The 25,532-nt window shown below is 37.7% G+C and overlaps 1 protein-coding gene across 1 annotated transcript in view; it reads right to left on the bottom strand.

Moving 5' to 3' along the window:
• Positions 1-25,532, bottom strand: part of LOC124775866 (cytochrome P450 6j1-like) — a 165,368-nt gene that overhangs the window by 10,298 nt on the left and 129,538 nt on the right. The window contains exons 3-4 of the mRNA XM_047250700.1: positions 22,358-22,629; positions 8,703-8,912 (exon numbers count right to left, since the gene is read on the bottom strand). Coding sequence (XP_047106656.1) covers positions 8,703-8,912; positions 22,358-22,629 — 482 coding nt within the window. The remainder of the gene's footprint in view (positions 1-8,702; positions 8,913-22,357; positions 22,630-25,532) is intronic.

The raw sequence follows: 25,532 nt of genomic DNA, 5'->3' as shown, positions 1-25,532 counted from the left end.
CATTCCAAGGGGTAGGTGAAAAGAAAAACTGTTAGCATCACTCTGTCTAAGATCAGATGTGTCTAATTTTACCATCATAGTCATTATGTGAGATATATGTTGAATGGGTAATAGGTTCCTTGGTTATTTTGAAACCCAGGCTTGTACTGCAAGTTTTCAAATTTTAACAATTCCTATGTTATATTTCTATGATGGAAATCAAGAATCAGTCAAGCATTTGCCAGGGAAGAGAAAAACACTGCCTCAAAACCACACACAAAGCCTGGCTGGTGTATCAGATCAATGGTTATTAATGCAGTATGTGGTTGTAATCCAGCTTTGGTTCCCTACCATATTACCCAAGGCAGCGTGATGCTTGTCACGTTTCTCAATGTATAAGCACCATTATAATAAAACTGGAAAATGCTGAATTATGATGAATGAAGATATGTATAGATGAACCTATTATAGAGTAAAAAAGTGATAATATATTAATTTCACATTTTATATGAAAGGTCAGTGTTCATTTGCTGGCAGCATAGTCAAAAATGGTTTAGTGAAGAATTCATTTCTGCAGTGAAAATATCAATCCCGAGCATGAAAGCACAGCACTTGACCATTCCACTGTTGTTTGAGACTTAGCTTTCAGCTTTCACTACAGCCCTCATCTTAAAAATATTTGCCACCATATGGATTTGTAAGCTGAAAGCCAGATTTTAGTGGAGACAGATGGTACAATATTCAAAATTTCTTGTTCTTGTTTATAATTATGGTATGCTATTTTATCAGGCCAAGGAATAGCACAGGAACCCAATGACATGAATTATAATTATGATTCCATCTTTTGTGACAGAACCAACAATTTTGACTGGGCAGAGTTGTCTGTTATAACTGACTGCAATATAGTTATCGTCTTTACACGGTTTATCCTCTTTTTTTTGTGTGTGTAGAAAGCATATTAGTGTCGCAGTCCTCCTGCCCACACTCCAAGTCATCACCTGTAGAATCATCAAGCCCCTCCAGATGAAACTTCAGAGAAGGTTTTTGAAGACTGATCTGATGGTATTCTCTAATTTACAACTGGAAGTAAAATATGGTAGGTTTAATCATGGAAATTTTCCCACAGACAAATAGGATTTTGGGAGTTAAACTTCTACCTCTGGAGAAATATTTGTCAAGTTAAAATTTCCTGGACAGGCAAAAATATTTGCCTGATTTGAAATAAACCCAGAAACTGATCTTCATGGACATTATTCTTGCAATTGATTCTGCAGCTATTTGTTTTCTTCAGTTTCTAACATTACAGAGGCTCCTTAATGAACTCTGCCAGGCTAGCACTGTTAGGTTAGAGAATAGTTGTTTCACAGATTTGCTTTCTCACAATCTTGAGGATTTTTCAAGACTTGAAATCTTTTATTTCTAGCTCACTGTGTTAAATATTCTTGATGAACTATTGTGAGTTAGATTGAGGCAGAATGTGGGACAGCTACCATTTGTGAGTATTGCATCATATTTTCAATCTGGTACACTATTTTAGCCTGTGAAAGTTCATTGCATGAAATCATTCACCAAGAAAGAAATTTAGTTCCATTAAACCTTCTGGAGTGAACTGTTGTTGGACTCATTGACTTGTGTGATGGACTCACTTAAATGAACTACTCAGAGTATAATCATCCTTGACAAATCACTAAAGGACTAGGGTAAATGTGAGCTGTCTCATTTTTAGATAAATGTGAATTTTTTTTTTGTGTGTGCCACAATTGAAAACTATGCCACTGCATGTGGGCTGTCCTGTAAACTTGTACTAATAAATTGTTGGTTAGTGTAACAACTGGTTGATATAATTAGTAAATGATCTTTGAAGGGAATAAAATGTGTGTGTTCATCTTATCTAAAATACAGTGTCATGTTCATCAGTGAGCAAACACCATCCTGCAATCATTTAGTTTCAACTTCAAGGCAAAGAAGACTGGTGCTACTGAGGTCGAGACTACGGAATTCAGGTCAGTTTTGTCATGTATGCTGCCCTTTTTGGGTGAGGATTTTTCCACCCTGGCACAGTTAGGACTCATATGCTTTGCAAAATTTGGCAAAGCAGAGAACTATTTTTTGGACAGTATATTTATGAACAGTCGTGAAGTGACTTTTGGACAGCGTAAACATTTTAGAGTGGCACAAATGAACTAACACTGTGTTTGAACTGTGGATAGGAAAGTGCACCATCCATTTTTGGGAAGTGCAATATTGTGTTGTTTGAAGTACAAACAGAAGTGGGTGCCATTATACAGAGAAAAAAATTTGACCAGTGGCAGAGCAGGACTGCCAGACATCATCATCAGCCAATCAGTGCAGAGTATATCAAATGTCAACAAAGCAGTATAGCTGAGACAATCCGGTAATATGTGTAACATATCTATCAGATGACATGACAGCAATCACAACTCATGTGGAAACTTAGAAAGGTAAACTGACATTGTATTTGATTACAGAGATTGTTAGTAAAAATAAGTAATAGTATGACAAAAGGCAGTGTTTTAGGTGTGGATGGATATGAGAAAGACAATGTTCTTAGGGACAGAATGGATAAATTTAACTCTGTAGGTGAGTATTAAGTAGCAATTAAATAAGAACTTGAAAGAATGGGTTTAGATACAGCTAGACCTAACTTCTTATGAAGAGGCTAATACTAGTCCAATTACAGATGAAATTCCAAGAGCTTCACCCATTGACTGCAATTGTGTAAAATTGGAAGACAGTTCCAAGTTGATAGAACAAATTAACATTAAGCAAGAACCATATAACGAGTATCAGGAAGAACAGCAAGAGTCTGGGGAAAGAGTATGTGAATTTATAATTGGTGCAGTTCATGAAACAACATGATATGAATTTTAAGGCAATGCATGAGAACATGTGTAGTAAAAGTTACATTGTATTGTATTGAATGGGGACCTAGAAATGACAGAGAGGCTTCATCCCTGCCATAGCTTTTAGTGGTACACAACAGGCTACAGCAGTCCACCCACCTCACTGCCACCCCACACCGAACCCAGGGTTATTATGTGGTTCAGCCCCCAATGGGCACCCCCCCCCCCCCCCCCCCCCTCCCAGCCCTGGGAATGTCTCACACCAGATGAGTGTAACTCCAATGCGTGGCAGAGAAATTATGGTGCACACGTACTTAGAAACAGTGTTTGGACAGCAATCGCCGACTAGTGGAATTGAGGTGGAATAAGGGGAACCAGCCCACATTCACCAAGGTAGATGGAAAACCACCTTAAAAACCATCCACGGAAGGGCCAGCACACCAGACCTTGACACTAATCCACCTCCCAGTAACATCTTCAATGATACTCCTATACCTGTAAACATATTCATGAGGTTTTGGCCTATTGGTCCATTTTTAAATATTGTTCCTAATCAAAGGGTGCATTACATGTTACTTAACCAATGGAGAAGTTGCATGTCATACTGATAAAAAATGGTAATGTACTTGGAAAAGTGCTATGTACCAATATATAGTCATGTTTTTATATATTGATCCCTGTCTGTCATACAGATAAAAAAATATGTATCTGGGAAGTTATCTACTGGAAAAGACATACCCATTATGTTTTAATATAATTTTAAGTGTTATTATGTTTATTATATACAATTCAGTGAAAATATATCACTGGTATAACATTCCTCCCTCCCTGTCCCGTCATGCTACCTTTCCTTCCAATTCCTTATTCCTGCCCCTGTCCTCTACCCCCCACCATCCCTTGCCTGTTTTCCTCTCGATGCCTGCCATATCCTACTTCCACCTTATCTGCTTCTTCCCTGACCTTAGTCCTACCCCCCTCCCCCCCCCCTTCCCTCCCCTACCACTATCTATCTCCAGTCCACCCTACCAAGTTACAAAATTAGTTATTTATGATCAGGTTTTGGAATCATATAGAAATTTATTGAGATAACTTACAGTATCGGTAGATGTTTTGTAGCACACAACCTCAAGTTTGATTCACAAAGTGCATCACTACCCCATTCCACCACCAGGAGTGCCCACCATCTTACTCAATTAAAATGTCTGTGAAGGGCCAATTGCATGGCCACCTTGCTCCTCAGACGTCACACTACTGGATTTCTTTTTCTGGGGTTTTGTTAAAGACTGTAATGTATGTTCCTCCCCTACCAGACAATTTAGTCCACCTAGAAAATCAAATCTATGCTGCCATTGCACAAGTTAAGCCTAGTTTGGTGCAACAAGTGTGGGAAGAAATTGATTACTGGTGGGATGTTTGCCACATCACAAATTGTAGTTACATTAAGCCCAAATGACACTTGAAGCTTTTATGTCAAACTTGAGGTTCTTTGCTGAAACATGACACATTTAACAATTCTGTAAGTTACCTCAATAAATTTCTATATCATTTCCAAGTTTTACAGTCCTGTTTGACTCACCCTATATATCCTAAGTACTTATACTCAATGTTTACTTTTGTTCCTGATGTTTCATTGATGTTGTAGTAGTTATTAATAAGCTTTCCTAATTTTGTGTTAATTTTGGCCACAGTTATGTGAAGATGATTACTTGAAGCACATCATATATAAAGTATTTAGTGATCAATACGTTTCCATGGAATTACTACATGCCACCTCTGAATGATCACGTACCTTACAAGTGGATGACTTCATCAGTGAAATGGAAGAGCTTGGATAGACAGCAGAGGTGGCCTATTTACTGATTCAGTGTGGAAAAAATTGGAAATTTTGTGCAAAATAGTTTATCCTGTTTGGGTGAAAGAAAAGTGTAATGAAATTTATATATTATGTATGAGAAAAATAGGAATGTGTAAGATTTAACTGTATTTTTGGGTAGCTCATGCAAAGATATGTGTCAGTAAAACTGAAAAGGAATGTGCCGTTGGAAAGAAATTTTAATATTGACAGCAAAGTAGACAGTTTTCAAAAAATGAGTTTCAGTGTAAAAATGCAAAGAGTAATGTTCAGGATGAATGTATAGAGGGCACCTGTTAAAGTAGATGTAATGTTCATTGCTTTTGTCTTTGGTGGAGGTCGAATGTTCAGAAATTTTGTTGTGTTTGTATTCGTCTGCCAAATGTTTTATAGAGTAAATGTGGAAGTTCATTTAGTAATTCAAAACTAGTTAGAAGGGCAGCGGGTCAAATTAACTGTAAAAACACCAATAAGTATGGGTTCACTGTCTGATTTCATTCTTGCTCTTTTCTGAATCACTCAACCTCTTTGAAGTTGACCAGTAATTGTCTTCAACATTCGTGTGATTTTAGCTATAGGAATGTGTATGAGTAAAGTTTATTTTGTGGTATTAGTTTATACTGGATTAATGATGAGGTAAGAAATATAAGAGGATGGAAGCATACGCAATACTCATTGAATACATTTTGCTAAATTTTATGACATATTATTTTTGGTTTATGTGTATAGTAATAATAAGGAGAATTTTGTGCCAGTCATAATAAATTTCTTCCAGCCAAAAGGCAATGTAAATATGAAACAGAACAGGAATCAGAATACAAAAATGTGGAAGTACTTAAAAGTATTGTTAACGATCTGAAGCAACCAGCAAGCATGAAATCTATAAAAGGGTTGCGCAGCAGCAGAAGTAATGAAAGAGAGAACATCTGGAATATGTTGGTTAGTACTATTTATGGTAACATATGAAAGTTTTAGTGATGGGTACAATATTTGTGGAAAGGTCCACTGCCACTAGGCCACTGTTAATTAAAAGTTACTGTTAACTGAAGTTATAATTACAGTTCATTACATGCAAAGACCTATGAGCTAGTATTTATATTTGAGAAGAGTGACCTACACTATTTGAAAGTTAAGCATTCCAACTTTCCTGTAAAGGATTTTAAATTACCTAAAACTAAATATCTTCCTCAATAATTAACATCAAAGTGATATATTCTGTTGCAGATTTTGTAATAATCCGTTCTAGAGTCTGGACTTTGACTGCGAATTTTTGTTATCTTAATTTTTCTGCAGCATCTGACATAAAGCATTAATGAATTAAATCACTAATCAATAAAATCATTTAATTTACCATCAAGATTTACTGTTCATAAAAACAAGGGGATTCACATAATGGTTTTGTTTTTTTGTGAAAAAAAAATCATGAACAAGCATTGAGATGTGAGCAGGAGCATTATCCTAATGCAATTTTCACAAGTGGTTTTTTCTACATTCTGGTCATTTTCTTTGCATTGCTTGACACAAACAGTGCTTAACTTCCAGGTAGTACTCTTTACTGACTATATGACCATAAGGCAGGAACTCATGTTGCACTATCCCATTGTAATTGAATAAAAGAGTGAGAAGAACCTCTATATGTGATTGACATGTTGAACTTTTTCGTTTTTGGCTCTTCAGGAAATTTCTGTTGAGATGACTGGGCCTTCATTTTGATATTGTACCCATATACCCACTTTTGTCACCTGCTATATCCTTCTTTAGAAGTTCTGAATTGTTGTCATCTTCATTTGCAATACCTGAGTGATGTCTACACAACTTTTTTTCGGTTAAAATTCAATAATTTTGGAACAAACTTTGCTGTTACACATTTCATGGCCAAAACTTCCAAAAAAACTGCTTGGCATGAGGATACGCCAACATCATCAGAAACCTCTCTGATGGTGATTCATTGATTTTCCAGAACCGTTTTCTTTACTTCTTCAACATTGTCATCAGTAATTGTTGCGCTATGGCAGGTTGGTTGTCATCTTCAACATCTTCTCGACCCTCTTTGAATGTTTATACCACTTTAAACTCTCATCTTACTCAAAGTAGACCTGCCAAAAGCCACAGTAAACATTTTGGTGGTGGCGGTGCATTTATTTTCATTTTTCAATAAAAATTTAATATAAATTCTTTGATCCATATTTTACAGTGAAAATTCGCCAAGCTCTCAGAATTACATATAACCATTTTGACTGCCAAAAACATCTTAAATATTCAAGACAGCTGAAAATGCAAACATACATCAGGAACAGGTGCACCAACAGGATTTTTTTCCTGAAAATCAGGCATATAAACCCTGTGAAATTAAAATATTTCCTTTACTTTTTGATCACACCATATAAATACATAAATGGCAGGAGGTGATGGTTGGGGAGAAAGAGTAAGGGAAAATGGGTAGGCAAGAGATGACAGGAAGAAAGACTGAGAAGGCTCACATGAGTGTAACTGATTTACATGCAGTGAATAATTTTTTTGTGTAACTTGTTTAAAAAAGATAAACTTATGATAAAATTACAGAATGTAAAATGAAATTAACAGTAAAATAATACAAGTGTAAAACAATGGAAGTAGAAAACTAATGAACAAATATTGATCAAACAGTGGAAAATCCAAGATGGAATGTAACAATATTATGAGAAGGAAGTTGGTGCTCACCATATAGCAGAGATGCTGAGTCGCAGATAGCCACAACAAAATGACTCTCACAATTATAGCTATCGGCCATTAAGGCCTTTGTCAACAATAGATATTGGATTTCTATTATTCTATAGATTCTATTCTATAGATTTCTATTATTCTGTAGATGTCTATTGTTGATGAAGGCCTCAATGGCCGAAAGCTATAATTGTGAGAGTCTTTTAGTTGTGCCTTTCTGCGACTCAGAATTTCCACTATACGGCGAGTATCAACTTTCCTTCTCAAAATATTGAAATACTCATCAAAATTAGTCATCATAAAAATAAATGTACAGCTGAGACTGTGAAATAAAGGATAAATTTCAATTTAAACACAGTTGCAGATTCTCTGTATTTGCTATAGTTGTAGTGATAATCTTTGTTCGAGGATGTGCAATGAAATACAATGGTATTTTAAACCTAATTGTCAACTGAAGTACATACATGACTATAGCCATCATACATGACATGCAGGAATTGACCTTAATGATTTAGAGGAAACAACATAAAAAATAAATCTCAATGGCCCAAAAGGGATTTAGACTACTGTCTTCCCAAATAAGAGCCCAATGTCTTACTACTGTGTCACCTCACTAAGTTTCTTCTTATGCAGGAAGACTCCAAAAATCCAAATGTTTCAGTCTTAATTTCCCTGTTATTTATTATTATTTACAAGTGGCAAGACCCTTATTGACCATATGCCTGCTCTTCCATTTTCTTCTGTTGAGTGAACTGTTTGTGCATTCAGTGTTTGTGTTCATCCTAGTCATGTCCTCCCAGATGTTATCTCTCCACCTACTTCTGGGTCTTGCTCTTCCTCTTGTTCCATTTATTAACCTTCCAAATGCTATTTAAGGTAGTCTGTTTTCTGTCATTCTTGCTATATGGCCTGCCCAGTTAACCTTATCTTCTTTAGCACATCTACGGCATTACGGTGTTTGTACAGCTCACTTAATTCTTCATTTTTCATTATCCTCCATTCCACGATATCTTCATCAGATACTGAACCAAATTTTTTTCTTAGTGTTTTTCTTTCAAATACTAGGAATTTTTCGTCATCTTTCTTTCTAAATATTAATGCTTCACATCCGTTTTCCTCTATTACTGTTTTATAATATATTGTTCTATTATGTACACATTTAAAAAATGTAACTGATAAAATAAGTATTTGTCTGTGCAGTAAAGAGAACGAGCTTTTTTTATGAACATTGTTATGATAAAATCTCAAAGTTGTTCTTATTTGTTAAAACTTGAGCTATTACTCTAAGAGAAGAGAATTGGGAGTACCTTTTACAATCATATCCAGTTGCTTCATACTGATCACAGTCTCATATGTAGGTGAAGTGTTATATTTTTGAACTTCTGTCCTCACACTTGACTGCAGTTCTTGATTGAGTGCCAAGTGATATAGTGTGAAATCAATTATGTGAAATGATATACTGAAGTCTTCCAATAGAGACAGACAGTCCAGGCCCACCAATTGATGTTCTTCAGGCTCTGCAAATGTAGGCAGAAGAAGAAAATTATTAATAAATAGTAGTTGGAAAATTGCAAAAGGCTTATGAGCAAATGAAATGCCAACATATATCAACATACTATTAAAACTTGATAAACTGTTCACATATATAGAGGAAATCATCAGTGTGGACTTAAGTAGAAAGAGAAAAAGTACAATTCAGTTAGTCACAATGAACACTTCATACACAATAAGCCCACAACAACATTTTTAGAGATGAATATTCGATGTAGATATAGAATATTAGTTGCCCCCAAAATTGAACTGCAGTCATGAGGCTGTAATGATACACATTACATTATAGCAACACATGGCCCGGAGTTACATAAAGTTATCACATGTGCCATTTCTGTTGTGGCATCAGTTTTGTGAATCAATGTGCAGAGCAAGGAAAACAATTTAAAATGTACAAAAAGTGCAATAAAATAACAGTTTAAATTAGTATGTTTGGTCACTAACTGATCAATGTGCTGGGTACCTTAACCAAACCATGTGCAAACGTTTACCATACTGTAACATCAGTTAACCTAGATATTTGTCATTTCCCCATCAACAATTCTTCTCATTGTCAAAAACTAAGAATTGTTTAAATGATTTAGGAACCAGGAAAAAGAATGCACCAAGTGCTTAAAGTAGGTGCTTGTAACAAGATTGTTTTATTTTCAGGTTTGAATTCACTGCTGTGAAACTGGGATGACAATGCAAGATGGAAGACAGTCTGTGCGTATTGTTTCTGAGCATGAATCTGTGAACTATGTAATAAGAAAAACACTCATAAATGCTGCCATTCTCCCAACAAAGGCACTTCAAGGTCCTAGCATGAACTAAACATATCAAATTCATTAGTGGATATCCACTTATAGTGACACAACCTATGCAAAACCATAAATTGTGAACTGCAGATTTCACACTTACAAGGGGAGGCCGCCAATTGTGAAATTCAGATTCGATTCAAACTGCGCATAATAAAAGCTCATGGCCAGAGGTGTAATGTGGCAAAGCACCAAGATGCACTTCTCAGCCATTGTCGAGAAAATCGACAGTTAAAAGAAACCGTTGCGGTGAAATACTCTCTACAATTAATAGTTTTCTACAGCGTCGTGGCGCAGCGGTAAGCACTCGAGTTCGTATTCCGAAGGCCGCCGGATCGAATCTCGCGCCATGCAACTTTTTTTTATTATTTGTTTTTTTTTTTTTTTTTTACACACACACACACACACACACACACACACACACACACACACACACACGGCAATCAGTTGCAACAATTATGCATATAATAAGTTGTTGAAAGTCGTTCGTCGTGGAAAAATAAAACTTGAAATAAAACACAATATCACAAATAATATTCAAGTGGATACAATTTATTGAAAAGTTCGGTATACATTCGCACATAATTAACAATTAGTGACCAGAAGTAGCTGGAGTATCGCACGAACTAGAGTGATAGTTATCATAGAAACATGGAGAGCAGAAAACAGCATGACATCGAGCACATCTGATAAACGATGCATTTTTACAATTGTTTTTTAAATTATCTGTTCGGAAACACACGTGATTGACATTCTGAAAAATTGTTCTATCGTTCATCAGGTTTGATGCATACCACGCGTATCGTATCATATCGGCAAAAATCGGAGAAGACAATTGGTGGTGGACAATGGATTGAATTTATTTCGTGTGTGTGTATATACATTTGAATTACAAAAAAACAAATAATTAAAAAAAGTTGCACGGCGCGAGATTCAATCCGGCGACCTTTGGATTACGAACCCGAGCGCGTACCACTGCGCCACGACGCTGTAGAAAACTAATAAGCATAGAGAGTATTTCACTGCAACGGTTTCTTTTAACTGTCGATTTTCTCGACAACGGCTGAGAAGTGCATCTTGGTACTTTGCCACACTACACCTCTGGCCATGAGCTTTTATTATGCACAGTATGAATTGAATCTGAATTTCACAATTGGCGGCCTCCCCTTGTTAGTTCAGAATGCCATAATTAAGTAAATATGTGCTGCCAACACATGTCACTTGTTCCATCAATAGTAGTGGGCTTCTGAAGGTGTGATGAAAAAATGAAAGATCAGTGAGCAGGTTAGGAGATAGAGGCAATGTAAGATTTTCTTATCAAGTCCAGACAAGCGCAGATGGTGGATATGTCAATTATTGGGAGCTTCAAACTTAGGTGGGTAATGGATGCCACAAGGAAACAGCAGGCAGTTCATGAAGGAAGGGTAGTGTGCACTATGTAAGTTCATTGGTACATCTCATCTGAGATGTGAAGGAGGATCTGATGACAGCTATTGAATGCATTGGGCGCATTCATGTCAACATAGATAATGCTTGACATTTGTGTTCTGAGGCTATCCTCAGTTCCTTTAGACAGTTGGGTGAATTGGTGCTCATGGGGTCAAAGCACAACCCACTATTTGTAGAATTGTGCCTAGAATCAGTCACAGCCCTCTGGTTTAGAGCTAAGTCATAGGTTTAAACCAATGGTTCAGATAATTATATGATGATCTTCGATACGGATATTTTGACCTATGCTATTAGGTGAAGAACTCTACTCAGATCTCCCCCTCATAAGGAGTGTGTGTGGAATGCACACATATTTTTTTAGGCTTAGAGAAGCTCCTCAGTAGGGTCAATGATAACTTACTTGATATTCATAGAAAGCTTAGCCGCATTGTTCTCAGAAAAAAGATTTCATCCTTACAGATCAGTACAAGAAAATTTTAATGTGGTGTAAATCAACTACAGGATTGTTCCATGTATTAAAGGTAACAATGACCACATAGTTTTAGGAACTGAAAGCTGACTGGAACTAGAAATGAATAATGTTGAAATCTTAAATTCACTCTAGCCTGCCAATGGTGGCAGTGTATTTATTACTGTAAATAATTCTATAGTATACCTTGAGGTTATTACAGATTCCGAATGCGAAATATCCTGGGTAAGGATAAGCATCAAAGGTGGGTCAGAAATAGTGGTCAAGCATTTCAGGAGTTGCAGTGGCAGAGTGAACTGGAAAACTTTGAGAATTCTGCAAATAAGTTTCCAGATCATGCTACTGCAACAGCAGAAAGCTTCAGTTTATCAGCTATAAAATGGGAGACCCCCCTTCCATGAATCATGGATCTTGCTGTTGGTTGGGAAGCTTCTTGCATTCTTCAGCGATACAGACAGCCATACTGGTTTTGCCATAATGGAGGGGTATCTGTTGAGAGGCCAGACAAATGTGTGGTTCCTGAAGAGGGGCAGCAGCCTTTTCAGTAGCTGTAGGGACAACAGTCTGGATAATTGATTGAACTGGCCTTGCAACATCAACTGAAACTGCCTTGCTGTGCTGGTACTGTGAACAGCTGCAAACAAGGCAATACTACAGCTGTAATTTTTCCCCAGGCCTGCAGCTTTACTGTATGGTTAAATGATGATAGTGTCCTCTTGGGTAAAATATTCTGGAGGTAAAATAGTCCCCCATTCAGATTTCCCAGCAGGGACTACTCAGGTGGATATCGTTAATAACAGAAACAAAATTGGTGTTCTACGGATTGGAGCATGGGGTGTCAGATCCCTTAATCTGCCACATAGAATAGAAAATTTTAAAAGGAAAATGAATAGGTTGAAATTAGATATAGTGGGAATTAGTGAAGTTTGGTAACAGGAAGAAAGGGACTCCTTGTCAGATGAATACAGAGATACGAATACAAAATAAAATGTGGGCAATGCAGGAGTAGGTTTAATAATGAATAAGAAAGTAGGAACATGATAGGCTACTACAAATACCACAGTGAAAGCATTGTTGTAGCCAAGATAGACATGAAGCCCATGCCTACCACAGTAGTACAATTTTTTATGCCAACTAGCTCCATAGATGATGAAGAGATTGAAGGAATGTATGATGTGACAAAAGAAAAAATTAATCTGATACTTAAAGAAAGATGAAAATTTAATAATCATGGGAGACTGGAATTCAACAGTAGGAAAAGGAAGAGAAGGAGAAGTAGTAGGTGAATATGGACTGGGTGTAAGGAATGAAAGCTGCCTGGTAGAATTTTGCACAGAGTATAACTTAATCACAGCCAAAACTTGGTTTAAGAATCATGAAACGAGGTTGTCTATGTGGAAGAGGCCTGGAGGCAGCATAAAGTTTCAGATTTATTATATAATGACAAGACAAAGATTTAGGAACCAGGTTTTAAACTGTAAGACATTTCCAGGGGCAGATGAGGACTCTGACAACAATTTATTGGTTATGAACTGTAGATTAAAACTGAAAAACTGCAACAAGCTAGGAATTTAAGGAGATGGAACCTGGATAAACTGAAACAACCAGAGGTTGTAGAGATTTTCAGAGGGAGCATTAGGGAATGATTGACAAGAACAGGGGAAAGGAATACAGCAGAAGAAGAATGGGTAGCTTTGAGAGATGAAATAGTGAAGCTGGCAGAGGATCAAGTAGGTAAAAAGACAAGGGCTAGTAGAAAATCTTGGGTAACACAAGATATGTTGAATTTTATTGATGAAAGGAGAAAGTATAAAAATGCAGTAAATGAAGCAGGCAAAGAGGAATACAAATGTCTCAAAAATGAGATGGACAGGTAGTGCAAAATGGGTAAGCAGGAATGGCTAGAGGACAAAAATAAGGATGTAGAAGCATATATCACTAGGAGTAAGATAGATGCCACTTACAAGAAATTTAAAGAGACCTTTGGAGAAGGGGACTGATGATCACAGCAGTTACCCCCCTTAGTGCTCAGAGCCATTTGAGCCACCTTTGGAGAAAAGAGAACCACCTGTATGAATATCAAGAGCCCAGATGGAAAACCAGTCCTAAGCAAAGAAGGGAAAGCAGAGAGGTGGAAGGAGTATATAGAGGGTCTACACAAGGGCGATGTACTTGAGGGCAATATTTTGGAAATGGAAGATGACATAGATGAAGATGAGATAGGAGGTATGATACTGCGTGAAGAATTTAACAGAGCACTGAAAGACCTAAGTTGAAACAAGGCCCTGGGAATAGACAACATTCCATTAGAACTACTGATAGTCTTGGGAGAGACAGTCATGACAAACCCCTTACATTTGGTGGAACAGGCAAAATACCCTCAGACTTCAAGAAGAACATAGTAATTACAATTCCAACGAAAGCAGGTGCAGACAGGTGTGAAAATTACCTAACTACCAGTTAGTAAGTCACGGCTGCAAAAAGTAACACAAATTCTTTACAGACAAATGGAAAAACTGGTAGAAGCCGACCTAGGGGAAGATCAGTTTGGATTCCATAGAAATGTAGGAACACTTGAGGCAATACTGACCCTGTAACCTATCTTAGAAGCTAGGTTAAGGAACGGCAAACCTATATTTATAGCATTTGTAGATCTAGAGAAAGCTTTTGACAATGTTGACTGGAATTCTTTCTTTCAAATTCTGAAGGTGGCAGGGGTAAAATACAGGGAGTGAAAGGCAATTTACAATTTTTACAGAAACCAGATAGCAGTTATAAGAGTTGAGGGGCATGAAAGGGAAGCAGTGGTTGAGAACGGAGTGGGACAGAGTTATAGCTTATCCCAGATGTTATCCAATCTGTATATTGAGCAAGCAGTAAAAGAAACAAAAGAAAAATTTGGAATCAGAATTAAAATTCAGGGAGGAGAAATAAAAACCTTGAGGTTTGCTGATGACAGGACCTTGAAGAGCAGTTGAACGGAATGAACGGTGTCTTGAAAAGATGATACGAGATATAAACATCAACAAAAGCAAAACAAGGATGATGGAATGTAGTCAAATTAAATCAGGTGATGTTGATGGGAATTAGATTAGGAAATGAGACACTTAAAGTAGTAGATGAGTTTTGTTATTTGGGTAGCAAAATACCTGATGATAGTTGAAGAAGGGAGGATGTAAAACATAGACTGGCAATAGCAAGGAAAGCATTTATGAAGAAGAGAAATTTTTAACTTCGAGTATAGATTTAAGTATCAGGAAGTGTTTTCTGAAAGTATTTGTATGGAGTGTAGCCACATATGGAAGTGAACCATGGATGATAAACAGTTTAGACAAGAAGAGAACAGAAGCTTTTGAAATGTGGTGTTGTAGAAGAATGCTGAAGATTGGGTGGCTAGATCGTGTAACTAATAAGGACGTACTGAATTAGGGAGAAGAGGAATTTGTGGCACAGTTTGACTAGAAGAAGGGATCAGTTGGTAGGACACGTTCTGAGTCATCAAGGTATTCTAATGTTTTTTGTACAACATGAGACAGTGTGGTACTGGAGTGCAAGACTCATGTCTCTCGCAGTTGACTTGCATATTGTGTGCAGCCGATCCTCTTCTCTAGGTAATCAGCTATATCGATCTCCCAAAAGCATCTTCTCCAAAGAGTATAGAGGGTTACAGGAATTTATTAAGCTACTTCTCTATTCTTGAAATAATTTGTGTACTCGTGGGACACTTTCAGTTCATTCATGGTACATTTTCAACTCTCAACACAAAGCAACATTTACTATTTTTCACATAAGTAAGTAAACTCTGGTAAGTCAACTGGTCTCTTTAAACATCAGACTTGATAAACACAAGTACAATATCATAGGATGTAAAAATCCAATAATTTATGGACATCACATGTGTCCTGTCTCATCCAAAGCTAAGACTTGAAGTAAGATAAAAGTCTCTAGTCCCCAGTGAGTCCAGTACATGAATGTGTATATAAATCTATATTCAATTGTTCATTAGTCTTTTTTACAATCAACACAAACACTAACAACTAAAAGAATACTACATAATTATTTTCTGAGTTTTCATTACATCTTCTGTGGTGCTGGTGGCAAACACTTGTTGTCATCAGTGACTCGCCTGTCTTACAGTCTTCTGATAACAAACTTCCAACTTGCACATAGAAACAGGTGGATCGGTAGAAACTTTCTCACTCTCCCGCACTCGTACCTATAATATCGGGTGTTTGAGACTGTTAAAGGTCGACTGTTTCTAGAATTTACACCAAAATTCTTGAGGCACTACGGTATCACCAATTAGGTATTGGAGGGAAGTGTGGACGGTAAAAATCATCGAGAGAGACCAAGAGATGAATACACTATGCAGATTCAGAAGGATGTAGGTTGCAGTAGTTACTCAAAGATGAAGTGGCTTGCACAGTATAAGGTGGCACGGAGAGCTGCACCAAACCAGTCTTTGGACTGAAGGCCACAACAACAACAGAATGGGAGAGTCGTAGGGCTAAAACTGGTACCAGAGACAGGGTTCATGTGAGATTGTTCTCAATTTTTTTTCTGAAAAATATTTCAATTATTTACTGACTATAGATACTGCAACAGCAGTAAGGATTACATATAATGAGATTTTTATTTTTTAGTTTTACGCAGTATTGTAGGAAGAATACGCAAGTAAATTTGTTGGTGATGGGATGTACAGAGCGAAAAATATAGAAACAGAATTGCCCCATCTGGCAACAACAATGGCTATTGATCAAGAAGAACTTAAGCTTGGCTGATACATGAACTGACGTCTTATTCCACACTGCTTCAGCTATATTCCACAGTTTGTAATTCATAATGGCTGGCATTTGGTGGTGTGCAAGGCTCTTGGTGACCCATAATCGAATGTTGTCAGTGCACAAACTGTGTGAGGTGGTGCAGTGGTTAGCACACTAAACTTGCATTCAGGAGGACGATAACTCAAATCTGTCCAATCATCCAGATTTAGGTTTTCCATGATTTCCCTAAATTGCTCCAGGCAAATGCCAGGATGGTTCCTTTGAAAGGGCGGGCCCGATTTCTGTCTCCATACTTGGCACAATCCGACTTTGTGCTCGATCTTTAACAACTCTGATTTCAACAGAATGTTAAACCCAGTCTTCCATCCTGTCTTCCTACCTTCAGTGCACAAGAACCTGGAGAATGAGCTGGTCCAGGAAACAATCATACACTGTCTCTATTGAGGAAGATCAAGACTATATAGCAAACATATCATCTTGCATTATCTCAGGACCTGTAACATAAGGCACACATGGAACAAAGGTAGGCGTGTTGGTACCCAGTGGTACACTAAACCATCACACCAGGTGCTGGGGCTGTATGACAATAACAAATGCAATCTGGCAATGTGCTTTCTTCTTGGAGCCTTCGCACATGGATATGTTCATCTTGATACTATATGCAGAACTGGGACTTGCAGTGGCAGACACATGGAGCCACTCCTGCTTCCAGTTCTTATAAAAAGAATATAGATGGTGATACTCTTACTTCATGAAGCTGCTCTGAAATGCCAACCATTTGCATTGCACACTTGTACCTTTCATTTCAATTTGACATTTATTGTATGGTGTCTACAGGGTGTTGCGGTTTTAATGTCCACCAGTGAAATTGGAGAACTGATTGCAAGGAACATGTATTAGACCTCCTAGTAACTACCAGACTTGAACTTTTAGAGGAAGGAATCCATGACTATAAGACAGTTGGAGCATCAATGACTAAAGGTATGACAAGGATTGTTAAGAACAGTGTGAAAATATGTTACGTAGCAAGAGTGACAGGAAACAAACTACAGAGCAGTCAGTATCAAATATTCACCTCTGGAGCACAAAATGATAAGATTCGAAAATGTTGTGCAATATGCCTTGTACTTACATGTGAGAAACAGGATACATTGCTACTCACTGTAAAGATGAAAGACTGATTTGCAGACAGGCACAAGGAAAAGACTGTTATATGTTTGGCTTTTGGCCAAAGCCTTCTTCAGAAAAGGAAATACACATTCATTCACATGACTAGGGAGGAGGTGGTAGGATAGAGGGGGTGGAAACTGTTGGGTGAAGGGTGTGGTAATATTAGGTTACTGTACATCTTGTCATGCCTCCATCTAATACCTGCATGCCCAACTACAAAGTACTCTTCTCTCCCATACCCTGCTATCCCTTCCCCTTCCTGCCACCTTCAGATTGCTGCTTTTGTTCCACATGTTAGTTGGATTCGGGTCTATGCTGCCGGAGATGGCAGTCAGGTGTGCTTGAGGTGTGATTGCTTGTGTGAACAAATGTATATGTATATATATGTGTATGTGTGGTTTTTTTCTGAAGAAGACTTTGACAGAAAGCTAAATGTGTGACAGTCTTTTCATTGTGCCTGTCTGCAAATTAGTGTGTCCTGTTTATGGTGAGTAGCAATCTATATTTTAAGTGTTGATATCCCAACATGTGTTCCCATTCTTTGATTAGACCTGCCATATTGAGTTGGTCAGGATTGTAAGCGATAGGAAATACCCACTGTGGCTAAGTAGCCATGTTAGAAACCTGCCATGAAAGCCAATAGAGCTTCATTATAGATTTCGGTGAAGTAAAAACCTTGTTGGCAAAAGCTGGACAAAACCAAAATGAGTATAAAGAGAGCAATGTGAGAAGGATTCAGTGAATTCAAACAAAAAATTTTGCCTGTGAATCTGATCAAAACTCCTCAAACATACTGATCTTATATAAAATCAGTAAGCAGATTGGGATCATACACTCAATGACCATGCTGGCACTGAAATGGAAGATAACAGATAGAAAGGCAAAATGTTGAATTCAGTCTTGTTAAATTGATTCCCTGCAGTAAATCATAATACCACTCCTCCTTTCAGTCATAACACAAATGCCAAAATGGCAACTTTTGAGTTAAATGATCATGGAAATAGAAAATCACCTGAAGTTGCTCAAAAGCAGAAAGACGTCTGGTCTGAATGTGATACCCATGGAATTCTATGGAGGTTACATGAAAGAACTGGCTCTTCTTTTTGCACCAGTTCATTATAGTTTGCTGGGGCAGGAGAAAGCATCATTCCTGTGAAACTCAACTATCCATTAAGATGCCCTGCAAATCATGGATGAAGGGCAATATGCAGACTTCATATTCTTAAAATTTTCAGAAAGCATTTGAAATGATGCCCCACTGCAGACTGTCAACATATGTATGAGCATACAGAATATGTTCCCAGATATGCAGGAGGCTCAAAGAGTTCTGATGTAATAGAACATAGTACATTTCCCTTGTCAGTGAGTGTTCATTGGAGATAAGGGTGACACTGGGAGTGCCTCAGGGAAGTGTGACAGGACCACTGTTATTCTCTATACAGATAAATGATCTGACAGACAGGGTGAGAAGCAACCTACAGCTGTTTGCTGGTGACGCTGGGGTGCACAAAAATGGGTCATTGTTGAGTGACTGTGGGAGGATACAAGATATTTAGACAAAATTTCTAATTTGTGTGCTAAATGGCAGCTTGCTCTAAATGTTCCATACAGTGTTACATATAGAGACATTTCTTCTTCCCAATGACAGGAATGTTATAATCATAGACAAAACATCAAAATATCCAATAGAGAAAGAATGTGGATTCCTCAGCAACATCTACAATACGTCCAAATGCAATAGGTCAACAATTAAAATACAAAAACCAAACAACATGAATTTTATCTTAGACAGAGGAAACAATCCTGTATAAGACAATTCTACAGATTATGTAACAAGCATAAGTTCACTACTAGCTTAAGTGAAATGAGTGTCAAGCTACTAACAAAATGAGTATCATCAGCATATTGTTCCCTCATCAACAATAATATGGGTTGTACTAAATGAGTTGGAAATTCAAAAACTTATTGAAAGCAAGGGCAGTTTGCTTATACCTCTTAAATAATGTACCAACCATAAAGTAAATGATAATGCTGATAGTACAAAGGAGGATTTAGTAAAAGTGCAATATAAATAAACAGTAGAACACCTTTGTTTTCCACAATATACTTTCAAAGTATACTGCACATATTGGAAAATTGTTTCCTAAGATCAGTGAAGGATAATACTAATCTCCTTTCATCTTCCTGAGATCAATGCCTCCTTCATTAAGGAGCATTGCTGACACAGTTTTTCAAAGGGACCCATGGGAAGCCTGAAGAATGTAATGGTCCTCGGGTCAGATGAAAGTGTGGATGAAGTATGTGCAGTGTGCATGGTGTATGCAGTGCTAGTGATGAGAAGGGAATGACAATTGAAAAATTATTTATGACATTATCACTCAGTTGATAGAAGGTATAAATGTATAAAAGACCATTATACACAACATATGAATCCTTTTCATACTAGATTGTAAGTAATTTGTTTGCATGAGTGGAACTGTGAATGTTTGATTATGTTTTTATTGTCATGTTAAACTGCGCAGTCCAACAGCATTGTAAAATGAATAAATGTCTTACTAATTTTTATGTGCCAATGGCAGTTGTTTCACTTCTGTTCATTTTTATCACAACCTCTCGGAGTTCATACATAGCTCACAATTACATTTAAAACAACAACTCTCAAATTATAGTTGCACAAAAATCAACAAAACCACGGTGTTATCAGTATTAATCAACAGAATTCCCTTTCTGGAGAATTTATTTTTAATTTTAAAATTATGTAGTCTGTTCCAAATTTTCGACATATTTTCAATTTTGTGCATATACAAAAATATTTGTGAAAACTTCAACACCCTGAAACAACACTCTAAATAAATACTAACTTGTAGGTCATGCAGCAAGGTAGGAAGATAGCAGAGAAATGGAATGTACTCAGCAGCATCTACTCAGTTGTCTGAGTAGGTCAGTATTACACCAAGCCCATCCAGTGAAGAGCTGTCAAAATTAAATTGTGAAAGCCAATGTTGATATAACTTTTTAGAAGTCAGAGGTTGAAATGTCAGCATGTAGATGAGTCCTGAATGTATAGAGATACTGAACTCTGGGAAATGGTTTGACAACTGTCTTATAAAGGAATTGCTGCTGCTACGATGTTGTGTGTATGGAGCCAGTGGAAGGAAAAGAGGTTTACATTGTGACAAGTGGGTTCTGGACCACACAATGTGACCAGACAACTGCCTTCTTATTTGTATGACTATAACAAAGTGTACAGTTTATCACCCTTAGAGTTGGCTTCAAACCAGAGTATTGCAAATAGTGTAGAGCTACTGAAGCTGGAGCTGGATGCTTGAGTAATTTGACATTATTCTCTGAGGGATCGGCTGATGGCATGGATACGATCTGATCAGCTCCCTCTGTCCTGAAGCCACCATTGTCTCAGACTGCAATAAACTCAGGAAACCCACACAGGAACACTGTGTGGCAAAAATGTTATGTTTTTGTATGATACAGACTTCCACCTATTCTGCAAGGATGGATCACATATGGATTAAATAATTATAAGGTGACCTCTGTGTAGTAGCCAGCATTATTAGACAGCATAGTGAAAGGATAGTACTTGTGGCAGTTTGGAATGTCAGCTGGAAGTATATGTGATATTGACTCCTGCTTATTGAGGACTGTCAATACATCAGAAATATTCTACAGACTGAAGAATGCTTATACAGTTCCGTAATCCTACCCAGTTGTATACTGTCAAGTATGTCCTATTTAATCTGTGGTGTAACATTAATTTGAGTCACATTTACAGGGGTTGTAACTTATGTAGTGGCAACTATTTATTCACAACCGATACAAAAGAGTTACATGTTTGCACCTGTTACTGTCCTTCAAAGTAGTCACCAGCGTTGTGTAGAACCCATTGCCAGTGATGCGGAAGGCATAGTGAACCATTAGCTGAGCCTGTTCTGTTGATGCTGTGAATGGAGCGGTCTAAAGTTATGGTGATTCTCATGTATGACTGTGATGGTGTTATCCTAACGCATTATGTTCCTCCACAGCAGACTGTCAATGCACAGTATTACTGTTTGTTTTTGGAGCATCACGTGTGGCCAGCTTTGCGAAAGAAGCAGCGACACTTCCTGTGTAACCCACCCATCATTTTGCACGACATTGCATGCGCACATACAGCGCTAGCTGTGGCAGCTCTTTTCGGTCGATGGGACTGGGAAGTACTGTACCATCCCCAGACTTACGTCCTTGTGACTTTGATTTAATTCTGAAGATGAAGGAACCATTTCATGGCATTCATTTCAGAACTGTTACAGAGATTCGACAGGCGGTAGACAGCTCCATTCATACCATCAACAGAACAGGCTCAGCCTTCCACATTGCTGGCAATGGGTTCTACACAATGCTGGTGACTACTTTGAAGAACAGTAACAGGTGCAAACATGTAACTCTTTTGTATCAGTTGTGAATAAATAGTTGCCACTATTTAAGTTCCAAACCTCGTATCATTCTTGGTGTTACAATTTACAGAAATGTTAGTGTAATTTTATATCCTTTGCATTATGAGTGTGTTTTTATTGTGTGTTACACATTTATACAGTTATCATTAAAATTACAAAGCATTCAGTGTCATGAGAATGGTTTCACAGATATTAAAGAGGGCAGGAAGTATAAAGAACACAAGTCACTTATAAAATAAATTAACAGTTTGTAGAAGTCCAATATGACAGGTGTTTAGATCAAAGTCTACTTACTGGAATTCCTTGAGTAGCTTTCAGTTTGCTTCCTTCTCCTAGTTGGCTCATTCACATTAGAAACATGTCTCTTATTTTTTATCTGGATCAGAAGCTCCAGGAAGACATCTTGTGTTAAACCATGTTTTTCACGATTTGAAAAATTGTCTGCAATGGTTTTACCCAATTCTGATTCAAATCCTGTATCCCCATCACTGCTTTCAAAAGGCTTCATAATAAAAGGCATGACAAAAGTGGCAGCATATTTTATTCCTTGGATGACAGAAGGTCTTCTGTTATCAAAAAGGTGAGAATTCAAAATGGATTGTGGAACATTCTGTGTATTACCCTGGGCTCCAAATATACACTTGGAAAGTTTATGTGCTGTATGTTCTGTCAATGTTTCTTGCACCTTCACAGGCTTTCCTGAGATTTACAACATTAGGAATTAGTGCCAGTTTGGATATAAGAGAAACATGTACACATAAAATAGCAACAGTAGCAAGGAGTGAAAACATCACTGTCTATTTATAAGCCCCTCTTTGCATGATAAAGTTGTGACATATTTATCAATTGTCTTTTTAATAACCAAGAATGTCTGATAGACAAAAAATATGTTCATGAGAAAGTAGCAGTTTTTCACCTTGACATTCCATAACACAAAAATTACAACCTTTTTAATTTAATTTTTTACAGGGCACTCTCTCTTGGTCATGGACACATTCCTGGCACATCCAACATTGAATAATGATATCACAACAGTAATTCCTCTGACATCAGTCCAGATTCTGCTGTGCACTTTTTCCCTGGAAGAATTTACTGATTGGGTTGTCTCTTGGCCACCCACAGTTTCCCATTGCTCCTTTTTTAATATTATCACAGAGGTTTGAAAATGATCTATTTCAAAATTTCCAAACTGCTGTTGCATTCAGATTCACTGACTTGCATATTCCAGAGTAAAAAAGTATTATCTTGACTACAAATTCTGCATGAAAAATAGTGCAATCATATCCATAGCAAAAATTATTTAAGACATAATTGCGTATGAACCATGACTTTGGAGCTCCAGAAAAAAATAACTGCATAACTTTCTGGACACATCTTGTGCACTAGTCACAGAAACAATAATGTTAGGTAATTTATAACTGTTAGGAAGCTGGCATCACTCTGTAACTACAATTAACTTTTGACAACACTTATGATTGTTAATTTATTAATTGCTATTTAAATAATAAAATATTAATGTAACAGAATAGATAAAAAATCTTCTTACTAAGTGGCCGCAGGATAACGCACACATAAAAAGGTTTAGTAAATTTGCATGCTTTTGGAGACAGTAGCCCCTTCTTCTGCTACAAGGGCTGAAGAGGAAGGAAGAGAGATGAAGAAAAAGGACTGCTGAGGTTTAGAAAAAGTGGAGAGTTTGGGAAAGAGAGCCTGAACCCTGGGTCAGGAGGGGACTTTCTGGGTGGGATGAGAATGACTGCAGCAGATGAGATTTGAAAATGTGAGAACTTAGATATCTGAAAGCCTGGGAGCTTAGAGGTGGAAGATAGGGTAATATGCAAGATAGAGATTGTTGATGAAATATCATACTAGAGTTAATAAGAGCAGAAAGCTAAGTATATTGTATGTGTGACTGGTGGGGGGGGGGGGGGGGAGGGGGAATAGACAGGTTAGAAAATAAAAGGTATAGAAAATAAAAAGGGAGTGAACAATTACTGAGAAAAAATGAAGACTGAATAAATTAACATAAATTAAGGCATGACTGTTGGTCATAACCTAGGACATATAATGCCAGCTCCTACCTGCAGAGTTCTGAGAAGTTAGTGTCTGGGGGAAGAATCTAGAAGGCACGAGTGGTAAAACAGGCACTAAAGTCATGACTGTCATGTTGTAGAGCATTCTCTACAATAGGATATTGTGTATTCCCAGAGTACACCATCTGCCTATATCCAGTCATTCTGACTGATAAACTGGGTGGTAGCTATACCAATGTAAAAGTCCAAACATTGTTCACATAACAACTGGTACACAACTTCTGGTAAACCTTCCAGGATGTAAGGTCATGGTCCATGAAACTCTTCAGCTCCTAACATTTCGTCCAGAGCTGCGCTAGACATCTTCAGAGGGGTATTTCTCTTCCGGTGAGTCTTGCCGACTGACGGGTCGGACGTCTGAGAGCGACTTATATATCATAGAAAGTGGGCGTGACCAGAGTTACACGTGATATGCAGAGATAATCTTTGTCAGAGATAAAACTTAACTATCGATCGTAATCTTGTCACGGATAAAACTGTCTAGCAATTCTGTAGTGCTACTGTCCAAATATCACTAAGTTTCATGGTCTCTTGTTTCCGATTAAAATTATCCCTATGGGAAAATTATCCCTATGGGATAATTTTAATCGGAAAGAAGAGACCATGAAACTTAGTGATATTTGGACAGTAGCACTACAGAATTGCTAGACAGTTTTATCCGTGACGAGATTACGATCAATAATTAAGTTTTATCTCTGACAAAGGTTATCTCTGCATGTCACGTGTAACTCTGGTCACGCCCACTTTCTACGATATATAAGTCGCTCTCAGACGTCCGACCCGTCAGTCGGCAAGACTCACCGGAAGAGAAATACCCCTCTGGAGATGTCCAGCGCAGCTCTGGACGAAACATTAGGAGCTGAAGAGTTTCATGGACCACGACCTTACATCCCGGAAGGTTTACCAGAAGATATATCATCCAGTCGTGAAAGCCTTCATACTATGAACTGGTACACAATATGTGTCATTTCACAGGTGGCTCTCAGCTCGTGGTCTTGAGGTCGTGTTCTCGTTTCCCAAGCACAGGGTCCCGGGTTCAATTCCCGATGGGGTCAGGGATTTTAAACTGCCTTGAGATGACTGGGTGTTTGTGTTGTCCTCATCATTTCATCATCATTCATGAAAGTGGCAAGACTGGACTGAGCAAAGGTTGGGAATCTCTACAGGTGCTGATAACTGTGCAGTTGAGCGCCCCACAAACCAAACCAAACCAAACATCATCATCTCTCTTTGATAGTATGTGTTTTGTCAGTTACAGGAATGATATAGGAGGTGGTACAAGGGTGTGTAAGGCAAGTCTTACAGGGGGGGGGGGGGGGCAGTGACAGGGGTAAGAGCAATAGGGTAGGGAAATGGGTGCAGAAGGAGTGTACAAT

The sequence above is a fragment of the Schistocerca piceifrons genome, chromosome 2 (genome assembly GCF_021461385.2).
Source record: "Schistocerca piceifrons isolate TAMUIC-IGC-003096 chromosome 2, iqSchPice1.1, whole genome shotgun sequence".
In the NCBI taxonomy this organism is placed as follows: domain Eukaryota; kingdom Metazoa; phylum Arthropoda; class Insecta; order Orthoptera; family Acrididae; genus Schistocerca; species Schistocerca piceifrons.
The sequence above is the reverse complement of the archived record's forward strand: the minus strand, read 5'-3'. Positions and strand labels throughout refer to the sequence as shown.